Source organism: Melanotaenia boesemani, chromosome 18 (genome assembly GCF_017639745.1).
Source record: "Melanotaenia boesemani isolate fMelBoe1 chromosome 18, fMelBoe1.pri, whole genome shotgun sequence".
Lineage (NCBI taxonomy): Eukaryota > Metazoa > Chordata > Actinopteri > Atheriniformes > Melanotaeniidae > Melanotaenia > Melanotaenia boesemani.
Window position 1 is genome coordinate 10,753,557 of NC_055699.1, and position 20,968 is coordinate 10,774,524.

The 20,968-nt window shown below is 36.4% G+C and overlaps 2 protein-coding genes across 3 annotated transcripts in view; one reads left to right on the forward strand and one right to left on the reverse strand.

The window, feature by feature from the left end:
• Nucleotides 1-9,609, forward strand: part of lmbr1 (limb development membrane protein 1) — a 34,787-nt gene extending 25,178 nt beyond the window's left edge. Inside the window, exons 13-17 of the mRNA XM_041967539.1 lie at nucleotides 1,569-1,642; nucleotides 1,894-1,984; nucleotides 2,575-2,641; nucleotides 6,435-6,596; nucleotides 7,056-9,609. Of these exons, the coding sequence (XP_041823473.1) occupies nucleotides 1,569-1,642; nucleotides 1,894-1,984; nucleotides 2,575-2,641; nucleotides 6,435-6,596; nucleotides 7,056-7,141 (480 nt within the window). The 3' untranslated portion in view covers nucleotides 7,142-9,609. The remainder of the gene's footprint in view (nucleotides 1-1,568; nucleotides 1,643-1,893; nucleotides 1,985-2,574; nucleotides 2,642-6,434; nucleotides 6,597-7,055) is intronic.
• Nucleotides 9,610-11,243: 1,634 nt separating this feature from the next.
• On the reverse strand, nucleotides 11,244-19,094 carry rnf32 (ring finger protein 32). 2 transcript variants are annotated; one of them, XM_041967542.1, is made up of 7 exons: nucleotides 19,023-19,094; nucleotides 18,201-18,435; nucleotides 17,973-18,115; nucleotides 16,548-16,705; nucleotides 15,612-15,720; nucleotides 12,413-12,574; nucleotides 11,244-11,503 (listed from the first exon to the last, which is right to left on the reverse strand). In XM_041967542.1, exons 1-7 carry the CDS (start codon nucleotides 19,035-19,037, stop codon nucleotides 11,273-11,275), a joined length of 1,053 nt encoding a protein of 350 aa, XP_041823476.1. In that variant the 5' UTR covers nucleotides 19,038-19,094; the 3' UTR covers nucleotides 11,244-11,272. The 2 variants fall into 2 exon arrangements, with proteins under 2 accessions (XP_041823476.1, XP_041823475.1); XM_041967541.1 differs by having other exon boundaries at nucleotides 12,413-12,580.
• Between the last annotated feature and the right edge of the window lie 1,874 nt (nucleotides 19,095-20,968).

Here is a 20,968-nt window from a genome sequence, read left to right on the forward strand (position 1 = left end):
TGTTAGTGAAAGTACTTAAAATAGCAATTTAACTTTAGGTCTGTTCATTTTTGGCCAGGGATATTTTCTATTTCTTTTTCTATTGTTTTGAATTGAAATGCAATTAAATGCATTTTCCCAGACATTACTCGAGATTGAATTAAGGGGAGGCCTGCTCATACACTCTTACCTTCAGCCTTTCCTGATTTTTGCAATGCAGAACGGGTGCACTGTAACATGGACTACATGTTTCTTTACATACAGAATAACTGAAATGTGGGGACACATTATAATTCCATGTGTGAACAGATGCAGTTGAAGCAGTCCACTTTTGATCAGAAAACCCAGGACACACATCAATACCAGGTCTGAACAAATTATGTGTTTGTGTTCCTACCTCGTTTTGTGCATTCTGTAAGGCACACACAAAACATGCACTTCATCACCATTCCTGCAACCTGAATGAGAAGAGTCGACAAGCCATGCTCAGTGAAAGCTGGCAATCTTGAGCCATACATACGTAAATATTGTAAGTACACACACAGTCTTAATGCATGCCTACCCTCCCTGCATTAAAAAAATGACATCAGCTGGTATCTGCCAGTTCTGTGTATGAGAGAACGAGCACTGCACCATGGCTCTGCAGTAAGCTCCTGATGATGACAGTTGCATTACAAGGCATGAAACAACCTGCCATACTTTCCTTTTTTTCTCTGCAGCCTCTTTTAGAATATATTTATTAACTAAAAAATATAACTAAAATAAAATAAACACTTTCAAAGTTGCAAGAATAATAACAGCACTCTTATGTTGATGCAATTGTATGTTGAGATGCTTTTTAATTGCGGTATACTTGCATATAAAAACTATATGCATCTACTGCTACTTAAAGAGATGAGAAATAAAAAAAATATATATTGTAATTGTAATCTGCTGTAAAATACATGGGCTAAATTATTATGTTTGCTATAGTTATGTATCTGAAATGAGTCCTTAAAGGATGTGAATTTCTAACACTTGTGGGGGGTTTTAAACAAGTTTGTTCCATGAAGTCTTGTAGGTGCTCCACACAATTCCCTGATTTTTAAGAGGATTAGTCCTGGTGCCAAGTCCAACAAAAGCCAAAATTTATCATTTGACAAAACAGATGCTTGGAATGTGCAGTGTATGTAGATATATGTCTTTTTTTTATGCTCCAGTTTCAAAAGACCTCTGGGTTTAGGGGTTGAGGGGGGTGGATGTCTGGTGTATTTGCTTAAGTATTTGTTTTGTTGTTTTTATGTTTTTGGCATGCTTTCAAACTGTACACTCGTCTTACCGTAAGCAATGTGCTTTTTGTTTGAACACCTGTTCACATATTGTATGATTGACAGTGATTTGCAAACAGCTTCTTTCATCTTCTTCCATTCATTACTTTGCCAGTTTAATTCTTTCCTTCTCAACTGGGAAAATTCTTTGTAAAATGTCTTCTTATTTTACAGGATTTCTGTCATTGCTTGTACTTTTTTCAAATTGGTGCTGTTTTTATACAAGTTTGGTATGTGACAATGCTGATTGATTGATTACCCCCCCTCCCCTCCATCATCCAGGACCGAAGCATTGGAAACGCCTCTTTGTCCACATTTGGCGTGGCTCAGGCAGTGCTGGAGATCATCCTCATGCTGTATCCTTTAAGTGACCTTCCCTTTGTTTGTGGCCAGAGTAGCATGCTTCATGGCCAAGAGCAACATTGTCAAGGCAGCTTTGTTTACCCAGGACATAGTTCAGCCAGACACCTTCCAGAAAACATGTTGTTTCATCACCTTTTATTTTAGTTGAAACGATGCAGTCTTGTGATTCATAAAAAAGTGACTCAATAAGGCTTTTTTCCAACCAGATCAAAGTGTTTTGGTTCTTGATTGATTTGCTGAACAGCTACTTGATGGTGTCTTCCGTCGTTGGTTTCTACAGTCTTCGTGTCTTTGAGGGGCTCATTCCCAGGAAGGATGACACAACAATGACAACGGTAAGGATGGGATAGAAGGACAAAGAGAATGCTGAACTGAGGGCAAAGGTGGTGAAATTGGGTCCCATGAGTTTCATCTTTTTCTAGTACCACTTTCCTCTGTACTCTGAGCTTCTAGAACTCACTAATGTTTTTCCTCAGGGGCCCCTCAATAGCTTTAGTTGATCTGTCCAATATTTGTTTGTGGGGTGCGTAAACACTGGCAAAGTGCAAGCCCTTTTCTTGTACATCAGAGGGAGAATGTAGTTTGCAGGGGAGGGGAGGGCTCTGTTCAGTCCATAGTGGCACCTATTCACTTGGTAATGAGTTTGGGAGTGGTGCAGCTTGTTAACTAGCCATGACGCTTCAGTGAAAGGACTTGAAAGGACAATAGAGGAACCTGGTAATGGCCAACTTCAGAGGTACTAATTGTGTAATATGTGGAACCAATTTAACATCAAGTGTTGTGTATGTGTGTGGGCACATCATGGCTGAAACTGTTTTTTTTTTACTGTTTTTTCTTGTACTTTTATTAGTTTTTTTTTCATATAAAATGTCCAATTTTCTGCTTAAGATATCTGAAATATGTAATTATACCTTTTGGGTCTTAGATCATAGGTTGCTGTGTGTCAATCTTGGTCCTGAGTTCAGCTCTACCAGTCATGTCCAGAACTCTGGGTAAGTAAGTTGTTTTTGCCTGTCTATTGCACAGTGTGTACTTTTTAAGTTATATCAAATGTTTAAAACCACTTTGAAGTCTGATTAGCTTTTCTTATAAAAAAAAAAATATACCAGAAGTTGGACAAAACTTCTACCCATATTTTGACAAATAAAATTTTACATACCAGAACTTTTAAAAATTATTTTAATGTACGCATGATATAACAAAGAAAGCGTTAGAGAGAAATATTAATTTTTCAAGAGTATCCTAAAGAACACAGGCATATTATATCTACTTTTCACACAAGAAGTATCTTTCTTAGTTAAAAATGCCCTACACATAGCCTCCTGTAAAGTTTTTTGTGAATGCAAGAAACAAGATATAACATGTTCGTTAGTGAGCATTACATGTGCTGGTAAGAGGATTTTGTTACCTGTGTGTATATGTTTGTATGTGGATTGAAATGTAGGTTGAACAGAAATGTCATAAAGACTTCACCACAAAAAATTAGGGAAAGTAAATGTCTGTCCCCTACAGCCATCTTCAGTCCTATCCACACTAGAACATCTAAGTTAAATTCTACTATAGTTTCTCATAGTAACATAAGAAAGAATTACAGTCAGAAAGGGGAAAAATAACTGGAGTGGCACTAAGAAACATGCAAAGTGCAGAGCCCAGCTGTTTAAATAGTACTACACTAAGAGTATGCAAGTATGTGTGTGAGACTAACAGAAATGGAGAATAGAACAGAGTGAGCATACAGTGAGTCAGCGAGAGCTTTACAAAATATCAACAGGTTCTGCTTTGTGACTCTGAGTAAATGAAAGGAAAAGATGCAGTTAAAGAAAAGAGGCCGCTCAGCAAAAGATTAAAAAAGGGAGATTTTAAGAGACAAGAAAAGGTTTTGTGTGTTTATGGGGGTATTTTTTTGTGTGTGTGTTCACCAGATGGGAAATGTACTGTATTCTAGAGCAGTGGTTACCAGCCTGTGGTCCAGGACCCCCCTAGGGGGTCCCCCAAAAGGGCACAGGGAGTCCCTGATGCTTTGAACATTCAGAGCCATTGTGATTAATGTCTACACATTGTCCCTATTTAAAAAAGAAAAAAAAAAGTAAGGCTAAATGTTAATTTAACTTTATCGAAAGGACGGGACTCAGCCAGAAAACATTATTTCTGGTGAGAATCTCACTTTTGAAAGCATAAAACCAAGCAGGGTTTCAGCACAGGGTGCGGCAGGGGGTCCATCACTTTTTAGTATTTGCATGAAGGAGGTCTTAAAGGAAAAAAGGCTGGGAGCCACTAGAATAGAAAACCGTGTTTAATGCATGCCGGTTTAATAATGCAGTGACAAATGTTGGGTTTTATCCAATGTCTATTTTAGTTCCTACAAAAATTATTTTTGGATTCTGAGCATCCTATATAGCTTTCACACAACCTTTAAGCCCAAGAATATTAATTTAAAACAGAGCAGTTTAAAACAAACACTATATTAATGTTATATATCTGTTATATCTCTGGGACTGTCCTTTACATTCTTGCTGCTGTGGCATGTAAATTTCCCCATTGAGGGATCTGTAAAGTCTTCTCTTAGATCTGCTAACACACAAAAGTAGGCTCTTATATCTTAAGTTTTTCACTTATAACCACAATAATGACACCACCACATAGTATGACCCTGAAACTCTGATGTATACTTCTTGAATGCATGACTAGCACTGTATTAATGTGTGTTTTATAAATTATTATTTTGACTTCCAATTGGATTTTCTTAAATTACTAAACCAAGATCAAAACCTTTGGCATTAGAAACAAATTTGGCCAGACCACAGTGGCTAGTTGTATCGACTGGGGTCTTGGTCATTTCTCTCCCTGTCTCTTCACTGGCAATTTTGTTAAAGGTCTGTGGTTCTTGCCAAACTGCTTACTGTGGCTGTAAATACATCTCTCCAGACACTAAATCAATAGCTCAATCTAATTGACGGCAGAGGTTGTGAAGATGTTACAGAAGAAATAGTGTTCAGAGACTTGGGCTTCATCAGTCTGACACATCTGAATATGACATCTGCATACAAATAATAAAAAGTGTGAGGGAAAAAAAGGAAGCATTTTTATGGTTCATAGGCTAAAATCGACAAATCCGTCATTTCGTTAACCATTCCCAGTGCTAATCATGTTGTCATTGCTTTTAGATCTCATCTTGTACTGTAACATGCTCTTATGCTGTCTTTTTTATGCATAGACTGAATTCTAAACTCAAGATAATTTTCCGATATTCAAATTGTAGGATCAACATCTAAAATCTTATCACAGTCGCATATCCAGTTTAATCTTCTTGATCAAATGTTAAACACATCTGTCCACTGCAAGTAACAAAAACTAAAATGATGAACTATCAGTACTAAACCCCATTTTTATTACCATTATAATGACTCATAAAATCTACAAAATATGACTCCATAAAATAAACACACTGTTTAATGTATTAGGTCTGTCTGCTTTCTTTTTTCTTTCTCCATTTCTTCTCTTCTCCAAAAGATATGATAGTTTTTAGTCAAACAAAATAAAGTCTAACATTGGTTCTAAATGGATGTAATGGGAGAGTATTCCTTACAAGATGGGAATCCTGTACCTGCACACAACACATGGTGATGTTCTTTCACATTCTCTACAGAAAGCTGAATAACCTCCAGAAATGACGATGAATACTTTATTGATCCTTGAAAGAGTTAGCCAGCTCACCCTAGAGTTCTGGAACATGTGGATTAACATGGTAGAATAAACAAGCATGAAAAATTTTAATTGATGGCTTTCCAAGTAGCATCAGGTGATTTGAAGTTGGTCCAGCAGTGTGCATACTCTTTTATCTTTGTCTGAGGGAGAGATGACGTATTTCTGCCTTTAGTGCTATGTGGACCTCCTCATTCATTTTTATATTCCAAAAAGGCTGCCACTAAGACAGCCTGGCGACCAAAAGTATGAGCTTGGTCATGTTTCAGCAGTGTCAGGAAAAATTTTAATGTAAGAACATAAACACAGTTATATAGCCCTTAAAAACATCCATTCCAAGCTGATTCTCTTTATATTGTAATACTAAATCTGTTGCTAAGTGTACAGCTCACTCGAGTTGAGAAAAACAAACAAAACTGGGCTTGCTTACTGTATGATTTTATCTCAGCAACTCAGTGGTTGACTCAGCTACCTGTGAATGTGAGAAAGATTTGGGAGTGGCTTTCTTCAACCATGCTAACATTTCATTTTATTAGGATCCCCATTAGCAACAGGGGTCAATCATGTATAATAATCATTCATACAATGAGAACAATAATCATACAATAACAACAAGTAATGTAACATAGTCCATAAACAGCTGTTAAAATCAGTTTTCAATGGTTTGCTAGTTTTAACATTTTTTAAACTTTTTTACAGTACACCTGTCAAACACAAATGTTTTTGTATGTAAGCCCCTCTATCAGACTAAGTTTTTAACTTGTTGAAAGAGATACACTGCTATGGAAAGATGTATTGAAACTTTCAACTCCAGGCAGAACATGCATTCCTACATTTCCCTGTATTTTCCCATTATAATATTATAATTATGCTTATAATACTTACTATTATTAAACACAATACTTACTATTCCATTGGCAAAATATCTTAACTTTATCTAATTTTTTGTGCTTTTCGACATAAATATTTTTTACTTGGTTATTACACCTTTCATATGTAGGGTTTTTATAAGAAACTACTGTTTTTGCTTAATGCCAAACCGGTTTCTTCTTATTAATTAAATGTGTATCTGTCCCTTCACAGGCATCACGAGGTTTGATCTTTTGGGAGACTTTGGGAGATTTAACTGGCTGGGAAACTTCTACATTGTCCTTTCATATAACTTGCTATTTGCAGTGGTGACAACGCTCTGTCTTGTGAGAAAATTCACCTCAGCAGTGCGGGAAGAGCTCCTAAAGGCCCTGGGTAAATTCCTTTCTTATTCACAGTATTCCTAACAAGCACTTTTTAATATAAAACAAATTTAATAGTGTTTCTAAATGTCTGACTAAATGGCACTGCCTAGAATACGTTCTCATACATTTTAACAGGTTCAAACTTTTGACTTAATTTAATCCAAACTTTGTTTCCACAAATGTTTGGTCTGAAACACTGACAACTCCAAACCACTCTGTGGAGAGAGATGGTGTTTATTTCTCTCAGACAGTGTGGCCTGGAGTGACAAAATGGAAGAAATTGCAGTAAGATCCAATGTGCTGGGGAACTGACATATGACAGAGGATGGGGCTGGTCTTAAAGGCTTGTGGTGACAGGCCCTGGATGTTTGATACACAGGGTGGGATAAGTTTAGAAAATGTCAGACAAAAGGCTGAGGCTTTTTAATAAGATTTTTTTTTCTTTTTTGCCTTATCTCCCACTGCCCAGGTCTGGATAAATTACAACTGTCAAACAGCCCCACAGACCCAGAGTCTGGGAAGCTATCGGCCAATGGGCATCAGAAAACTCTGTGAAAGGGACAATAGATCAACACACACACAGAGACACACATGTTAGCAGAGCCAAAGGGAGATTTCGGCAGTACTGCCTGACTGCTGAAAGGTGAAAACGATTGGAAGGAACTTAATAAACCCAGGCAGTGTCTGACTGTTGCTGCAAATGAAGGTTGAGAGCAATTTAGCTTTGTGACATTCCATCTTCTGCGTCTCGGATGGAAGCTGGGACAGAGCCAGAGCTGAGACTGAGAAGTGAAATAGACTGGCATCATTGCAGTGACCTTGACGCTAACCTCAACCACAACTGTGACTTCAGACAACTCATCTCTTGCTTCAGGGGCACTTTTCCCCCTAGCACTGTCACCTGGTTTGCTTCTGCAGGCTTCACAACACTGCACTAGGCAAAAGCAGATGTAATAATGTACAGTAATTTCTGTTCAGTTTCTCTGAATCTCTGAAGCTGTGTACTTGGAAACTTATACAACATCCCCACAATTGAATTAGACTATTTACTTAAATGTCAGGGCTATTTTTTTATGCTGTGAAAGAGTAACTCCTGAATAATCGTTGGTTTTTTCCATTATGTGAAGTAATACAGGCATGATAAGGTATAAATTTTTACCTAAGTTCAAAATGTGAAGAGGGTAATGTGCTTTGTTAAGCATGAAAATTAGTCTCTTATTCATTTTCATTACAACCAGTACATAAAACTACATTACATCGATGCAGTTCTCATTACATGCATCGCTACGTCATTCTAAAAGCTGACATTTGTCTTTTTATTTGGCTTTACGTAAGTGCGCTTTAACTTTATTGATGATGTCACTAGTTTTTATGAAGAAGGGTAATTTCATTTTTTAAATTTATTATTATTATTTAGGTGCTCTAGATTTGACTTGAGCTACTTTGCTAAATGGAAACTATATGTGGTTTTTATCCACCTCAGTCTCACAATCTCAATGTGTAAAATGCTTTGATGCATTTAAAGCACATCTGAGGTTATATTCCAAATATTGTATTATGCACATGGCAAGAAAAAGTTATCACAGACAAAGTTATCCCCCACCCCCCACAAAAAAAGTTGTAAATGTTGTATCTAGATGTACATAATTTCTTATTTTTTGTCCTCATTATTTGGGTGTAAATATATTGGGCCCACACAGGGTCTGAAAAGTTAAGCTATTTCTCTCTTTGTTTTAAATGGAAGTATATCACATATGAAGAATAAGTTGACGACACTCAGCCTTGTAGTCAGGACAAAAACTTGGTGACCCCCCCACCCCTTGCATGTCATTGTATTGCTGCATTATCTTCTAAACTGTGATGATTCTTGTCTTCAGAAACCACCTTTAATGCCTTATAAGACAAGCATCGCAGGCTTAAAGTTAAAGTTTGTTCTGTAGAGTTTATGCACACATTGTGCTTCTCTTGACAGTTTACACTGTGATCCTCTGCCACTGAGTTTCTTGTCTAAAGCCAGCTGGATGTCACATTTCTTTTCACCATGAATGTTACCACATTGGCTCAGTTTTCAGATTCACTCATCACCCAAAACACTTCAGTACTTGCTAGGATAGATTTTTTTTCATGGTACCTAAAGACACATTATGTTGAAGATGAAAAGAAAAACTAAATTCATATATTTTTAGGAATCTTCTGTTTAAGGAGAGAACATTTTATAGCAAAACTGGATTCAGAGAAACTTTTACATTTACTTCATAATACTGACCCTATTTTAAATCAGACACGGGAATACAAAATAACCATTGGTGTATTAAGATGATGTATACATAGTGGATCTTATCACCTCAAATTCAAATCAAATATTGTACAATAGTGTTTCTAGTTTTAAAAGATGCCATTTCAAGAGCAGAAGCTACCTATAGTACGGATATGTTGTGTGCCATTTCATTACTTTTGTCTTCAGCTATTTTGTTAACAGAACCACACTGATCTATGGATACTGTGTAAAAAAATCAAGATGACAGAGTTTGATTGGTAATACAAAAAGGATGGTACCTTAACTCAATAATGGAGACAGTTGGATGAGCTAACAAAAGAAGGCTTTTTTTCTTTTAGTTTAATTGGCTTAAGGTGGAATGGAAATGTTTTGAGCCATATGATAGTTGTGCTTACAAACACTAAGTTACAAAAACTGGATATGCGATACTTAGCAGGTAAGATACAAACATTACAATCATACTTCTTGCAGATGAGTAGTCGTAGGGTCATTTTCGATTTGATAGGCGTTTTCTAGTTGCCTTTACAGTACATCCCATTGTAGGGAGGGGCAGGGAAGGTGTTACAATTTTTGGAGTTTGTACTCTTCAGTGAAACAGCTTTTATTTATGTTTATATGTCAATCTGTGCATGTAATTTTTGGTAAATGTTTTGTGAATTTATTTTTTTACAATCTCTCTGTTCAATGTTTGTGTCATTATTTTTGATGTTTCAATGTTTGCAAATAAAAAAATGCTTCAAAATTTTTACTAATTGTGATATTTAAGACATTAGTGGTGACTGACAAGATTTCAGTACTTTTCCATTTTTAGAAAAGTACTGTCTTGGAAATAGTTCTGCAAGTGGGGGAATGTGTACATCAGTGGATGGGCATTCACTTTTTTTTTGGCATGCCAAATCCACACTAAATCCACCCACATTGTCTATCAGCTTTTATGTAAGTACTATCAAATAAGGGCAAACATGCCAAAGCCAATATTTTAATAGAAATAATAAGACAATTTTCATGTGAACGCTTTAAAATCGGAGCTGAAGCCAGAGCTACGATGTGACTTCCTTTGCTAGGCATAAAGACCAATAAAGCTTAGATGTTCAAAAAATGATGTGAAGATGGCGGTGTGTGGCTCAGTGTTTAGGTGCCACTGATCCTTGCCTGGAACATTCATGGCATTGACAAGAAAATACTGGACATTTACAGTTAGAGATAGCTTATCTTTAAAGATGATTACACCCAGTTTCACTCATTTACCTAATTACAGAGAACTAAGCAAACTACCATCACGTCTAGCTTGCTATTTAAATATAAGAGCTTATGATCTAAGTTTGAGAAAGTGGTGTATTTTCCATGATCATATACAACTCATTAAAAAAAGGGACACTATTTGTTTTAAAATTAAAACAAAAGTAGAATACAATGATTAGTAGAATACCAAATTATTTTAATTCACATTAGAAATAAAATAGAAAATATATTAAATGTTGAAAGTTAGATGCTGTACTATATTATGCAACATACTGATGTCATCTTTAATAGCCAACTGGTCTCAAAATTGTTAAACAGTGCCATGCTTACCACTGTGTAACATCCCCACTGATTTTATCCTAGAAATGGGAGTGTTGTACAATTCAGTGTGCAGTTTAGCTTTGTCTTGCCGAAATGTGCAAGGCCTATCTGAAAAAGACTGGAAGAATCTTACTTGAAAGCTGTATATACACAGTACCTTTCAGTATTGATGTGCAAGTTTCAGTGATTTACAGCGAATACGCACCAATGTCATCAAACACAGAATTGTGGTAATTTGCCATGTTGGGTGTGCCCGTGGTCCGTTTACATGGGGTTAGCGGTGGCTCTTGTCTTTCTAAACTCTTTTTTTAATGTAAAGTAAAAAAACAGAGTTGTGTACTTGGCTGCAACAGCAGCTTCGTGATCAGCACACAAAAAAATTAATCAGCAGATTTTCATCCTCCATTACCGTCTTGGTGCAGTAAATATGCTGGATGAACACATCACAGAGAGCAGTGGTTACAGGGCAGTGGTTACTTTCTCTGAGCAGAAGATAGCTGCAGGATGTTCATCCAGCTTGTCACATTACTGATCTGTTGCTAATTAACTTAATTAGTGGCGACATGTTCCTTCTGCAATTTTTTTGGTGTCGTTTATTTTTCTAGCTTTTGTTGCCACTATCCCAGCATTTTGAGATATGTTGCTGCCATCATAATCAAGATGACCTAATAGATTTTATGAAATAATAAAATTTCTCACTTTGAACATTTGATATTTGTTTCTGTTTTATTGTTAATAAAATATTGGTTTATGATTTTTGAACCATTGCATCCTGTTTTATTTACATGTTACAGTGTCCCATCCTTTTTGGACAAATACTATTGAAAAATGCCATCTCTTCCTTGTTAGAGAAGTTTTTTGTGATAAGTAGATCTACATAGTGGACACCTAGGTCTGCTATCTGCAGTGAAGGCCTCAAAGGCCTCTAAACAGAGCTGATGGAACAGGTGGGAACAGGACAGGAGTACGGTGTGTCTAACTTGTTGGTGGCTGGATCTAGCAGACTCCACTTGAAGGCTGTAGTTGCACATTGCAGTCAGGCAGATGGGGCAGTCCCAGACTCCTCTCTGGATAACCTGTTCAGGTTTAAAGAAAACAAAATTAGTTATCTGAGTAAGTGGAGAATTTTTAGCTCCTGCTCCAGGGGTTAGTGACTATATAGTTAGGAAAAATTAATAGAAATATGCATAATCACTAATATAATGCCCTAATCGGCAAGACTGTTAAAACCCGCTAATTAGTATGTAATATTAGTGATGTCCCACAGCCCCAGTGAGGGTCGTTTCACTAAATATAAAACTATCTATCTACACTACCTGACAGGTTCAATTAGAAGGTGTTAGAACATTACTCAGTAATAAAAGAAATAAAACAGCACATGCAAAGCTCCACCAATGATTAACTAACGGGAACCTTCTCTATTTAGGGGCTAATGTGCCCTGCTGTTCAGTGTTTAATAATGAGCTGCACTCTACATTGTGGAGTATGTACCCATGAAAAAAGATGCAAAGCATGTGTTGAAAGAACATTTGCTTGTTTGATACTTGTCAGGGCTGAGCCACTCCTGTCTTGTTCTCAACCTTTTCACACCAGCTAAAGAAAAAAAAAAATCGTGAACACACCCCACCCCCTCAATGGAAAACATCACTGTCTGCAAAGAAAGTCAACAATGGAGCCTTATGGAACAGCAAATCTTAATGTCTTTTCAGCTCTTCAGTGACAGTCCACGCGATGAAAAGCCTACCATGCATTATCAGAGTTACTCATGTTTTGTAGTAAATAAAGGATTATTAGCTTCATGTATCATTCACATTCACATGGAAAAGTGAATGATCACTTCAAGAGAGATGTGTACTTTCCATAAAGCAGCTGTGATGCTGTTGTTACATTTTGCAAGCATTAACATGTCAAGAGGAAGGAGAAGCTAGAAAAAGAATCAGACTAGGATTAGATGTTTTTATGGGGCCTTGTGTCTTGTTTCAGACCTGGCTCTCTATGCGGTTCCAATCGTTCTCCTGAGGTTCAGCAGCTCTCTTTCTTTCCAGCTGCTGGAACACTCGTCTGCTTGATGACAGTGAGCGGTCGATATCACTCAGAAAAGCCTCCGTGTCGGTGTGACAATATCGCACAAAGCTGTCATTCAACTCCTGCAACTAATTAGAAAAACCATTTTAGTGGCACAAAGGATGTGAATGTTTCATTCATTTACATAATGGAGTCGTGTTTTTGGTGAAGACAAATTGTGTGTGTGTATTGTAATGGCTGAGGCACGCTGACAGGGTGCAGTTGTTTAACAGCCAGATCAATACAGTCACATCTAACATGGACAATTATTGGAAACCAAGAAAAAAAATGAAGAGGGTGCTGGGTAACATGGAAACACATACATCCCTAACACCTTCTCTGTTTCAAAAATTATCCTGCAAACATGTTATCTTCTCTGTGTTACTCACACAATTTATCCCAAAAAGTCTTATTTATAGATGATGGAATTACAGTCCTACACCTGTGGAGTGGACTGGTGTTTCTCACCAAGACATCAAACAGATCTCATGATGGCATTTCGTTTTGCAGCAACCATCAGAGTCAAATTTTGTGGGAATATGGGCATTTTAGCAACTAAGTGTGAGTTTGCATTTCACTTGGTGGGTATTTTATAGACAGACAACAGCGTTTTAGACCTATTGTGTTTAGACAGAACTACTTTTACGGCACTTTTTAAGATTCTTTATTTTCCTCATCACAATATTATCACTGGGAAATGAGGATATAAAACAGTATTTTAACATTTAAGGAGCTTTATTTGACTTTTTTTTATATACAAAGAAATGCGAGTTTGGACTTTTGGTCTCTGTCTTTCTGCAGCTGTAGGTTGTAAATTTTAAATAAACCATCTCTGTTCTCTCAATATGACCACTTTCATCCCGGTGCACTTTTAGCCAGAGCTCATCTGTTTTCCTCATTAACAGCAACTGTTGCTAGGCAACAATTAAAATAAAGAACAGTCAATGAAGCAACAAGAAGGTGGCATGTGTCAATAGGCTGTTTCATTAAAAAAAAAAATCACACTTTGCTAATTAAATCAAATTAATCAAAAGAGCCTTGATATGTGACTGAAACTTCTGAAAGCCTTGTAGGAACAGTTATTTGTTGATTAAAGAAAATTAAATAGTAATGTCAAGTTGCAAGTAATTGATAAATCTGATTATATTCTTCATGAATTGACTGTCTGGTCTACACTGTGATGATCATTAAACCCACTTTTGCCAAAATCAATTCTTGAAAATCAGACAATATTTAGAGAGTGAATCAACTAATTGCTCAAGCCTTGCTGCGCAATGTCTCAGAAAAATTATAATTATTTCCATTTGCATTAATTTGTAACTGAGAGTAGCTTTAGCCCTCGCTTGCACACGTGTTCTTGTTTTTTCAGTCACACACACACAAAACAAACCCTCTCCTTTAGCCTGTCACAGAGACATCAGAATTGCTTTACAGCCAGGCTTTTATCACTAATTAAACAACTGTTAACCATTCGGATAGAGGGTTTTATGTGCCTGGCTGACTTTTCGACAGTCAGGGCAAACAGTACAGCCTCAGGTGAACTTTGCCTTGTTGCACAGTAGACGTGAATGAGCGAGGAAAGAGAAGAGTGGAGGTGAGTGTAAAGGCGTTATCTCGTGGCAATCCATCTAGATGTCGGTATTCTCTCCCTTAATGTGTTGACAAAGGGGTGGACCTGTGAAGCAGTACAAAAATCCTGATATCTCTTTTTTTCCAGGAAACACATGGTACAAAGATATTTTATTGTGTTCTGTTATCATGTTGAAAACTGAAAAAATGGGTTTCTCCATGTTAAACAGGTTCCAGCTTAGCACTAACATGTCTGTTTGTATTACAGTCAGCTAAGAAAATAACTATTCCCCTTGAAACTCCCGTCAATCAGACCTGTCAGCTCTTGAACATCATACTCACTGTGACAAAAGATATGAGACAATCTCATGACCACCCACAAGTACTGAATCACACAACTTGAATGTAAAGCGGCTGATACAGAATGTGGACTCGGACATGGCCTAACATGTTAGATCAGAGTTAATTGGCTCAGTAAATGCTGTGTCTTTTTTTATGTGATATGTGAAGGAACTGTTCATGAGCAAAATGTTGAAGACTCATAGGGGGATGAGTAGGTCAATCTGACCCTTGCTACATATGTAGGTCTGGCCCTCATGCATATGTCAGTCTGCTTAATCAGCCCCTCTGAAGCAAGCAAGCACTCTGCATGATTGCAACACTCCACACTGAATTAACTATTCTCTGCTCTTCAGATGACATTGGACATAAATGTGTTGGAGCCATTTCTTTTGTAAAGAAAATTGTGTGTGTGATTAATTTCTTTCTTTTTTTTAATTTAAAGAAATGAATTTGCATCAATATCAATGAAAAGCAGATGTTTGGTGGTGAGCAGTGTTGACCAGTTCAGCCTTTGGTCATCAAAGGCTTCAGCTGGGGGAGGTTCACTAGGTGGCAATGTTCCCTTTTCCTCTGAGCCACCATGAAGACGCCACAGCTGAAGAGTCAAACAGCTCCAAGTATTGGCTGCTTATGAGACCAATGGTCAGACATTTGTAAATATATCCTTCATCAAATCCAACACATAAGATGAACAGCTTTTAGAGAAAACAAATCTTGAAATGACAACCTGCATTAAGTACCCAAACACTTCAATCAACTTCTTCACCTCTTCACCCTCTTTCATCGTGTGTGTGAGGACTACACACACCAGACATGCTGAGATGGATGAAGGAGAATCAGACCTAAACATGCACAGCAGACATGGTGCTGTTGTGTTGACCATAATGCCCAGACTGTTTGAACTAAAGCACAAAACTCTGTCCACATTCAAACAAACACTATATGATTCACAAAGCATCAAAGGTGCTTTAGAGGTGAGAGCAGGTGAGGGTGTGTATGAGACTGGGTGTGTGTGTGCATGTTAGCAGTGGGGTCAGTGAGTCCTTGCAACCCATATCTAAAACCTCAAGATGTGATGTATATTTTAGTTATTATTTGACAAACTAAACTCTTAAAGAACACCCCAACAAAATGTTGGGATTTCAAAGGAGACCTGGGGAACTAAAATGAAAAGATCCATATATACCTGATGTTTATTAATAAACTCACCTTTTCCTCAAAGAACTTCCGTCTCAGCTTCTTGTCTTTTGGGCACTTAGTTTTTTTCATGTTTCTGTACAATTTACGGGCAACATAGCCTCGCCAGTATGCTTGAATTCTATACACACACAAAAACATAGAAATATTTAGTATTTAGTATGTATCCTTATCAACTTCACAAACAAAGCTGTACATCTGCTAAATTAAACAGTAAACACTTTGTCATCTATTTTTTTTTGAGACACTCAGGTTATTTTTGGATTCTCTTTTTTTAATATCCAATCATGCTACTGTCCTGTTGACAAATCACTTAATTAGTTGGATAATATTCCACCAACTGTATTGATTTAGCATTACACAGCATTTACTTGTCTATTTACTGCTCTGTATAAACTTTGTGAAAACATATTACTAATAAAGAAATTCAAAAGAAGCATCAAAAGAAAAAAATATTCTTAATATTAAAAAAAATATCTCTTGAATGTAACTTCTATATTCTTTGTAAGTCACTGCATTGTGTCTTAAGTTTACCTTGTACACATTGTTTTAGGTTTATAAATTGTATGTGCAGATTATCAAGACTTTAATTTAGAGTGTAAAGCTTTCATATTTCCCTGTAATAAAACATGTCAAATGAATAAACCTGTATATGCTTTTCTCAGTCTTTGAAAGCAATCAATTATAATTATTCTACATTGATAGCAATCAATTTATTCTACATTTGAGTCAGTGGGACACTTGAAAAGGCAATCTGTTTATTTTTACTCCTAGTATGCTTAACTTTAATACGGCTACTATGCTAATAGCAGAACTACTACATCCCAAATAAAACAATAAATTACATACGAGCTGTCCGTATTGTTACATACAGTCTGTATTACTGTGGATGAGAAAGTAACATCTAATAATTTACCTAAACACATTTTTGATTTTGAGCGAGTTTACCTAATAGCACACTTTTGTCGGTAAAGTTGAGCTGCATCATAGATCACACGTGTTTCGTACTGCTCCTTTCTGCACATTGGGCAGCACTTCTTCCCAGAAAACTTCTCGAAAGAGTGCAGACATGCTCTGTGAAATACGTGAGAACAAGATAGCAACACCTACAAAAAAAAAAATAAATAAATGAATAAAATAAGAAAGCAAGAAAATCTGCACCCTCTAGATTTCATTATTCTTTCATTAGGTTTTCAGATATTTTGTTTAGACAAGCTTGAACAAAATAAACAGTTTGTGCACACACAGGCTGTGTACATGAGCTTTAAGCCTAACAAAATCTGTGTGTATTTATGCACATATGTGAATGTCTGTATCTGCCTTTAAGTGCTATTTGCCCAGAGGTTAGGAGGAGTCAGCATGACTCCCAGTGGGCCAACTGGGACCTTGACTATAGCCTCCCTTTACCTGTGAGAGGGGCTCTTCTTGTTTGAAAAGAAACAACTAAAGCAAAGGGGCTTGGCGCACACACACCAGTTTACTCAGACCTCTGAGGGCGAGGGGGAAGAATATTGATTTCCCATTGTTTTTGGCCCAACCAACACACTCCATCACTACTGAAAGGGCCCCCTGCAGTGTACAATTTCCAGGACCTCATGCCATTAAACCAGGGAGAAATTTCACATCTCTCTGAGCTTTCAGGCTACAGGGTACAGTGGAATTACAGCAAAGAATTGAAATAAGACTTAAAAAATTTTGACTTTTAATTCCTAGTTTATAACAAATTAATTATGATTAGCATTGCAATAATATGAGCTAGATAGAGGCAGTATTTCAGTCCACACAAATGATTCAGAACAACAATTTTAATACAAGACTGTAAGACAATTGTATTGTTACAATAAGAAGGCTTGCAGGAAAATGCCACATCAACAAAGATTCCCTCTTGTCACTTTCTCTTGTTAGCAGGCTCTAATTAACTCCCCCCCCCCCACCAGTCAAACTAATATTTACACATGCATCTATGGCAACTGTGCTTTGTGAGGCCGCCTATTCTGCTTCCACATTCTTGAGGAGATTGGCATCTTAAAAGGGGATCAGAAAGGTGTAAAAGACTGAATGACCCTCATAGAAACACACTGATTGGTACATCATCACGTCACAGTTAAGTTCCAAGGCAGTATGGGTAAATTTGTACAGTTGTCTACACAGATTAGAACATACAGGAACTGCAGGGGAGAGGGAGGCTAAATAGGGGTGTGTGTGTGTGGGGGGGGGGGGGGGGGGGGGTTTGTGTGTGTATGTCCATGTGTATGCCCATGTGTGTGCGGAAGCCCAGGTTTCCCTGAGGACACACACATAACACTGTAAACATGAGGGGAAAAAGGCTTTCTTACAGAGAATTAACAGTAGCTACTGTGTTTGGGAAAATACCTGAGGCTGAAGTAGGAACTCCTCCCTGCATATAGCACATGGCTGAGCTGATTCCTTCTGTAGAAGAGACCTCATCTTGACCTGGGTCCATTCGTCCTCTGTCAATCTTTCTCCTGGGGAAGCCACCAAACCCAACTTCTGAGCTGAAACAATTTAGAAAATGAAAAAAAATTAGTTATTATAATTTAGGTAAGAAAGTCAATGCAAAACCCCCAGTGTTTGTTCAACCTAATGTTAAAGAAGGTGAAGCAAGATCAAGAACATATTCTTTCTCCTCTTGCCCATCTGGTCTTTGCCGACTCTTCGCTTTTTTTCTTGCTTGGTGAACTCGGGATGATGCTCTGGTGCACCCCATGAAAGGGTCAGAATATGAAAAATCTGGAGGCAGCAAGGTCCGTATGATGTGGTCTTGAAATGCAACTGAAGCAAACACCAAGTTGCTGCTGACTTTAGTCTTCATGTTCTGAAAAATATTTTTAAAAATGCAAAATGTTAAATAACACATTGGGGCTTAACTTAAATTATATCTTGGGCAAAGATGAAAATGCATACAAATTTATCACAGCCAGGAACAAAAAAGAATAATCAATTAAAATATATGCATCCTTAAACAATGTCAAATCTAAATAAATGTCTTTTTGACCACATGGAAAATGCATAAAGATGATCTACTAATGCTGCACTTAGTGTATCTCAGACTTTTACTTATTTATTTATTTATTTTTCAAAGCAACACAAAGACTAAAGTCTACCTTCCCCAAGACAAGGCAAGTCTAACTTTTCTTTACACAGGAATTAAATAATACACATGTACATTTTCCTGTAAATATCACTGTGAAGTCTTCAAATGGCAAAGGTGTTCTCTAAACTAAGTAATTAAGTTCGCTGCCAAAAACACACAAAAACAGACAACAGACAAAATTCTGTCTCACTAACAAACTAAATTAAAATCTAATCAAGTCTGATATAGTGTAAAGACCAATAGCACAGAAAACAATACATATATATTTCCAAATAATTTAAAAAGTGGGGCAAGAAGCAGCTTCAAACCTTCCGCATTGCCATCCTATCAGCAATGTTTGAGTGGTTGCCAGGTTACCAACTCTGCTCATTACATCACTGCCACTAAGCCCCATCGCTGTTTTTGATTGGCTGAGCTAATTTCTCCATGCAGTGTTGCTGTGTATGTATTTGAAACAATGTATTTAGCGTTAAATCAACACAAAGAAACATATATTTATATTTACAAAACAAAAACACATTCCTCAGAAGTACCCATGTATTAAACCTAGGTAAAAACAGAGATATACAGACAAAACAACAGTTCAAGTTCAACAACAACAACAAACAAAACAAAAAAACAAACAAAGAAACAAACTAAAATCTTTAATGTACCTGATGATAGTGTAATGTAAGCAAATACTATTTAATTCCTAACTTCCCAGTTATCTATCTATCTATCTATCTATCTATCTATCTATCTATCTATCTATCTATCTATCTATCTATCTATCTATCTATCTATCTATCTATCTATCTATCTATCTATCTATCTATCTATCCTGAAGATTTTACTTTATTTTTTTTAAGTCTAACTTAAACATTCACATTTAAACGTACATTTGAGCTGCAGTTTTCAAGTTTTCAAGTAGGTAGTACTGAGGTGTAAAGTAACAAAACAGAAATTATATTTACAAAACAAAAACTTAATAATATAAAAAAACACACATTCCTCAGACATACACATGTAATAAACTCAGATGAGAACAGACAGAAAGAGACAAAACAACAGTTCAAGAAATATATATATATATATATATCTGTGAGTTTTAATTTTAAGTTTTTGTAATCCTGTTTCATGTTTAGTTCTGTTTTCTTATTTTGTAGTACTTTCCCTTGTGTATTCTGTTTTGCTTACCATTTCTTGTTCATTAGTTTACCTTTCCTGTTCCTTACTAGTCCTTAAGTATATTTCAACATGTTGGTTTTTGTTCCTCCTAGTGAGTTCATTGTAGTCTTCATGTCATGTTAGCATTGTGTGTCTGCTTTTTCGTTTTCAGTTCATGTTATTAAAACTTTTAACTTCGGTCTGCCTCCTGCTTCATCAAGCCTGCATTTGGGTCTACATCCACGCCTTGCAACCCTGGCAAAATTACATTATTTCAGAAAGCAAAACAAAGCAGAAAGCCCAGCAATGTTCCAGGAAACAGAAAACAATTTTGCATAGTTTCAGAAAATAAATGAAAAATAACTCATTGTTTTATTTTAATATGGGTTATATGAAATGTTTTGTTTAATTTTAAGCTTTTTTAAATTTTCTAATTTGTAAAATATTGCTGTGATCTGCAAAATGGAGCACTGTCAATTTTTAATATAATTTTAAAAATGATTTGTTTTCCGTTTTGTTACTTTATGTTTTTATGTTATTGGGTTCAGTTGTATTGTAGGGAGAAGGATAGAGATTCTGTTGCTGTGTTTTTGTGTTTTGCAGTTTAATACCGCATTAGTAGAGCCCCAAGATATCTGATATAAACTACTTTTATATTAACAACAGACATACCCTTCCTTTGTGTTTTCTTAAAATAATAAAACTACCTACAATCAGTAGAACTTTTGACATAAATGTTTGTACAGATTTTAATTCTATTCTACATATCAAATAATAATGTTCTTCACCAGAATATATTTATCTGGCAGCTAGCGTGTTTATATCATTTTGCATCTTCTTGACCAGTTGCAACTTAAAAATGCTCCTTGACACTTTCATGCATTAGGAAAAATAATATTTAACAATTCTGATGTAACTAGTTGTTTACATAATGAGTACATTTCATTTAAACTGGTTCATGTTCAACTAATGGATTTGAGGCGCCAGGAATTTAATAATATATTATTACACCATTGTTATTGTTTTTATTGAAGTAAAAACTACTTTTCTCAGATTGCCTCACAAGTTTTTTTGTGTTGATCCTTTTCTCACAGAATGAAAACACCAT

Excerpts from the sequence above, each read along its gene's own strand:
- rnf32 (XM_041967541.1), bottom strand. Across the intron at positions 18,116-18,200 it reads TTCACCTTCTTTAACATTAG|CTCAGAAGTTGGGTTTGGTG; the intron begins GTTGAACAAACA and ends AAATTGTTTCAG. Across the intron at positions 16,706-17,972 it reads AGTTCCTACTTCAGCCTCAG|GTGTTGCTATCTTGTTCTCA; the intron begins GTATTTTCCCAA and ends TTTTTTTTGTAG.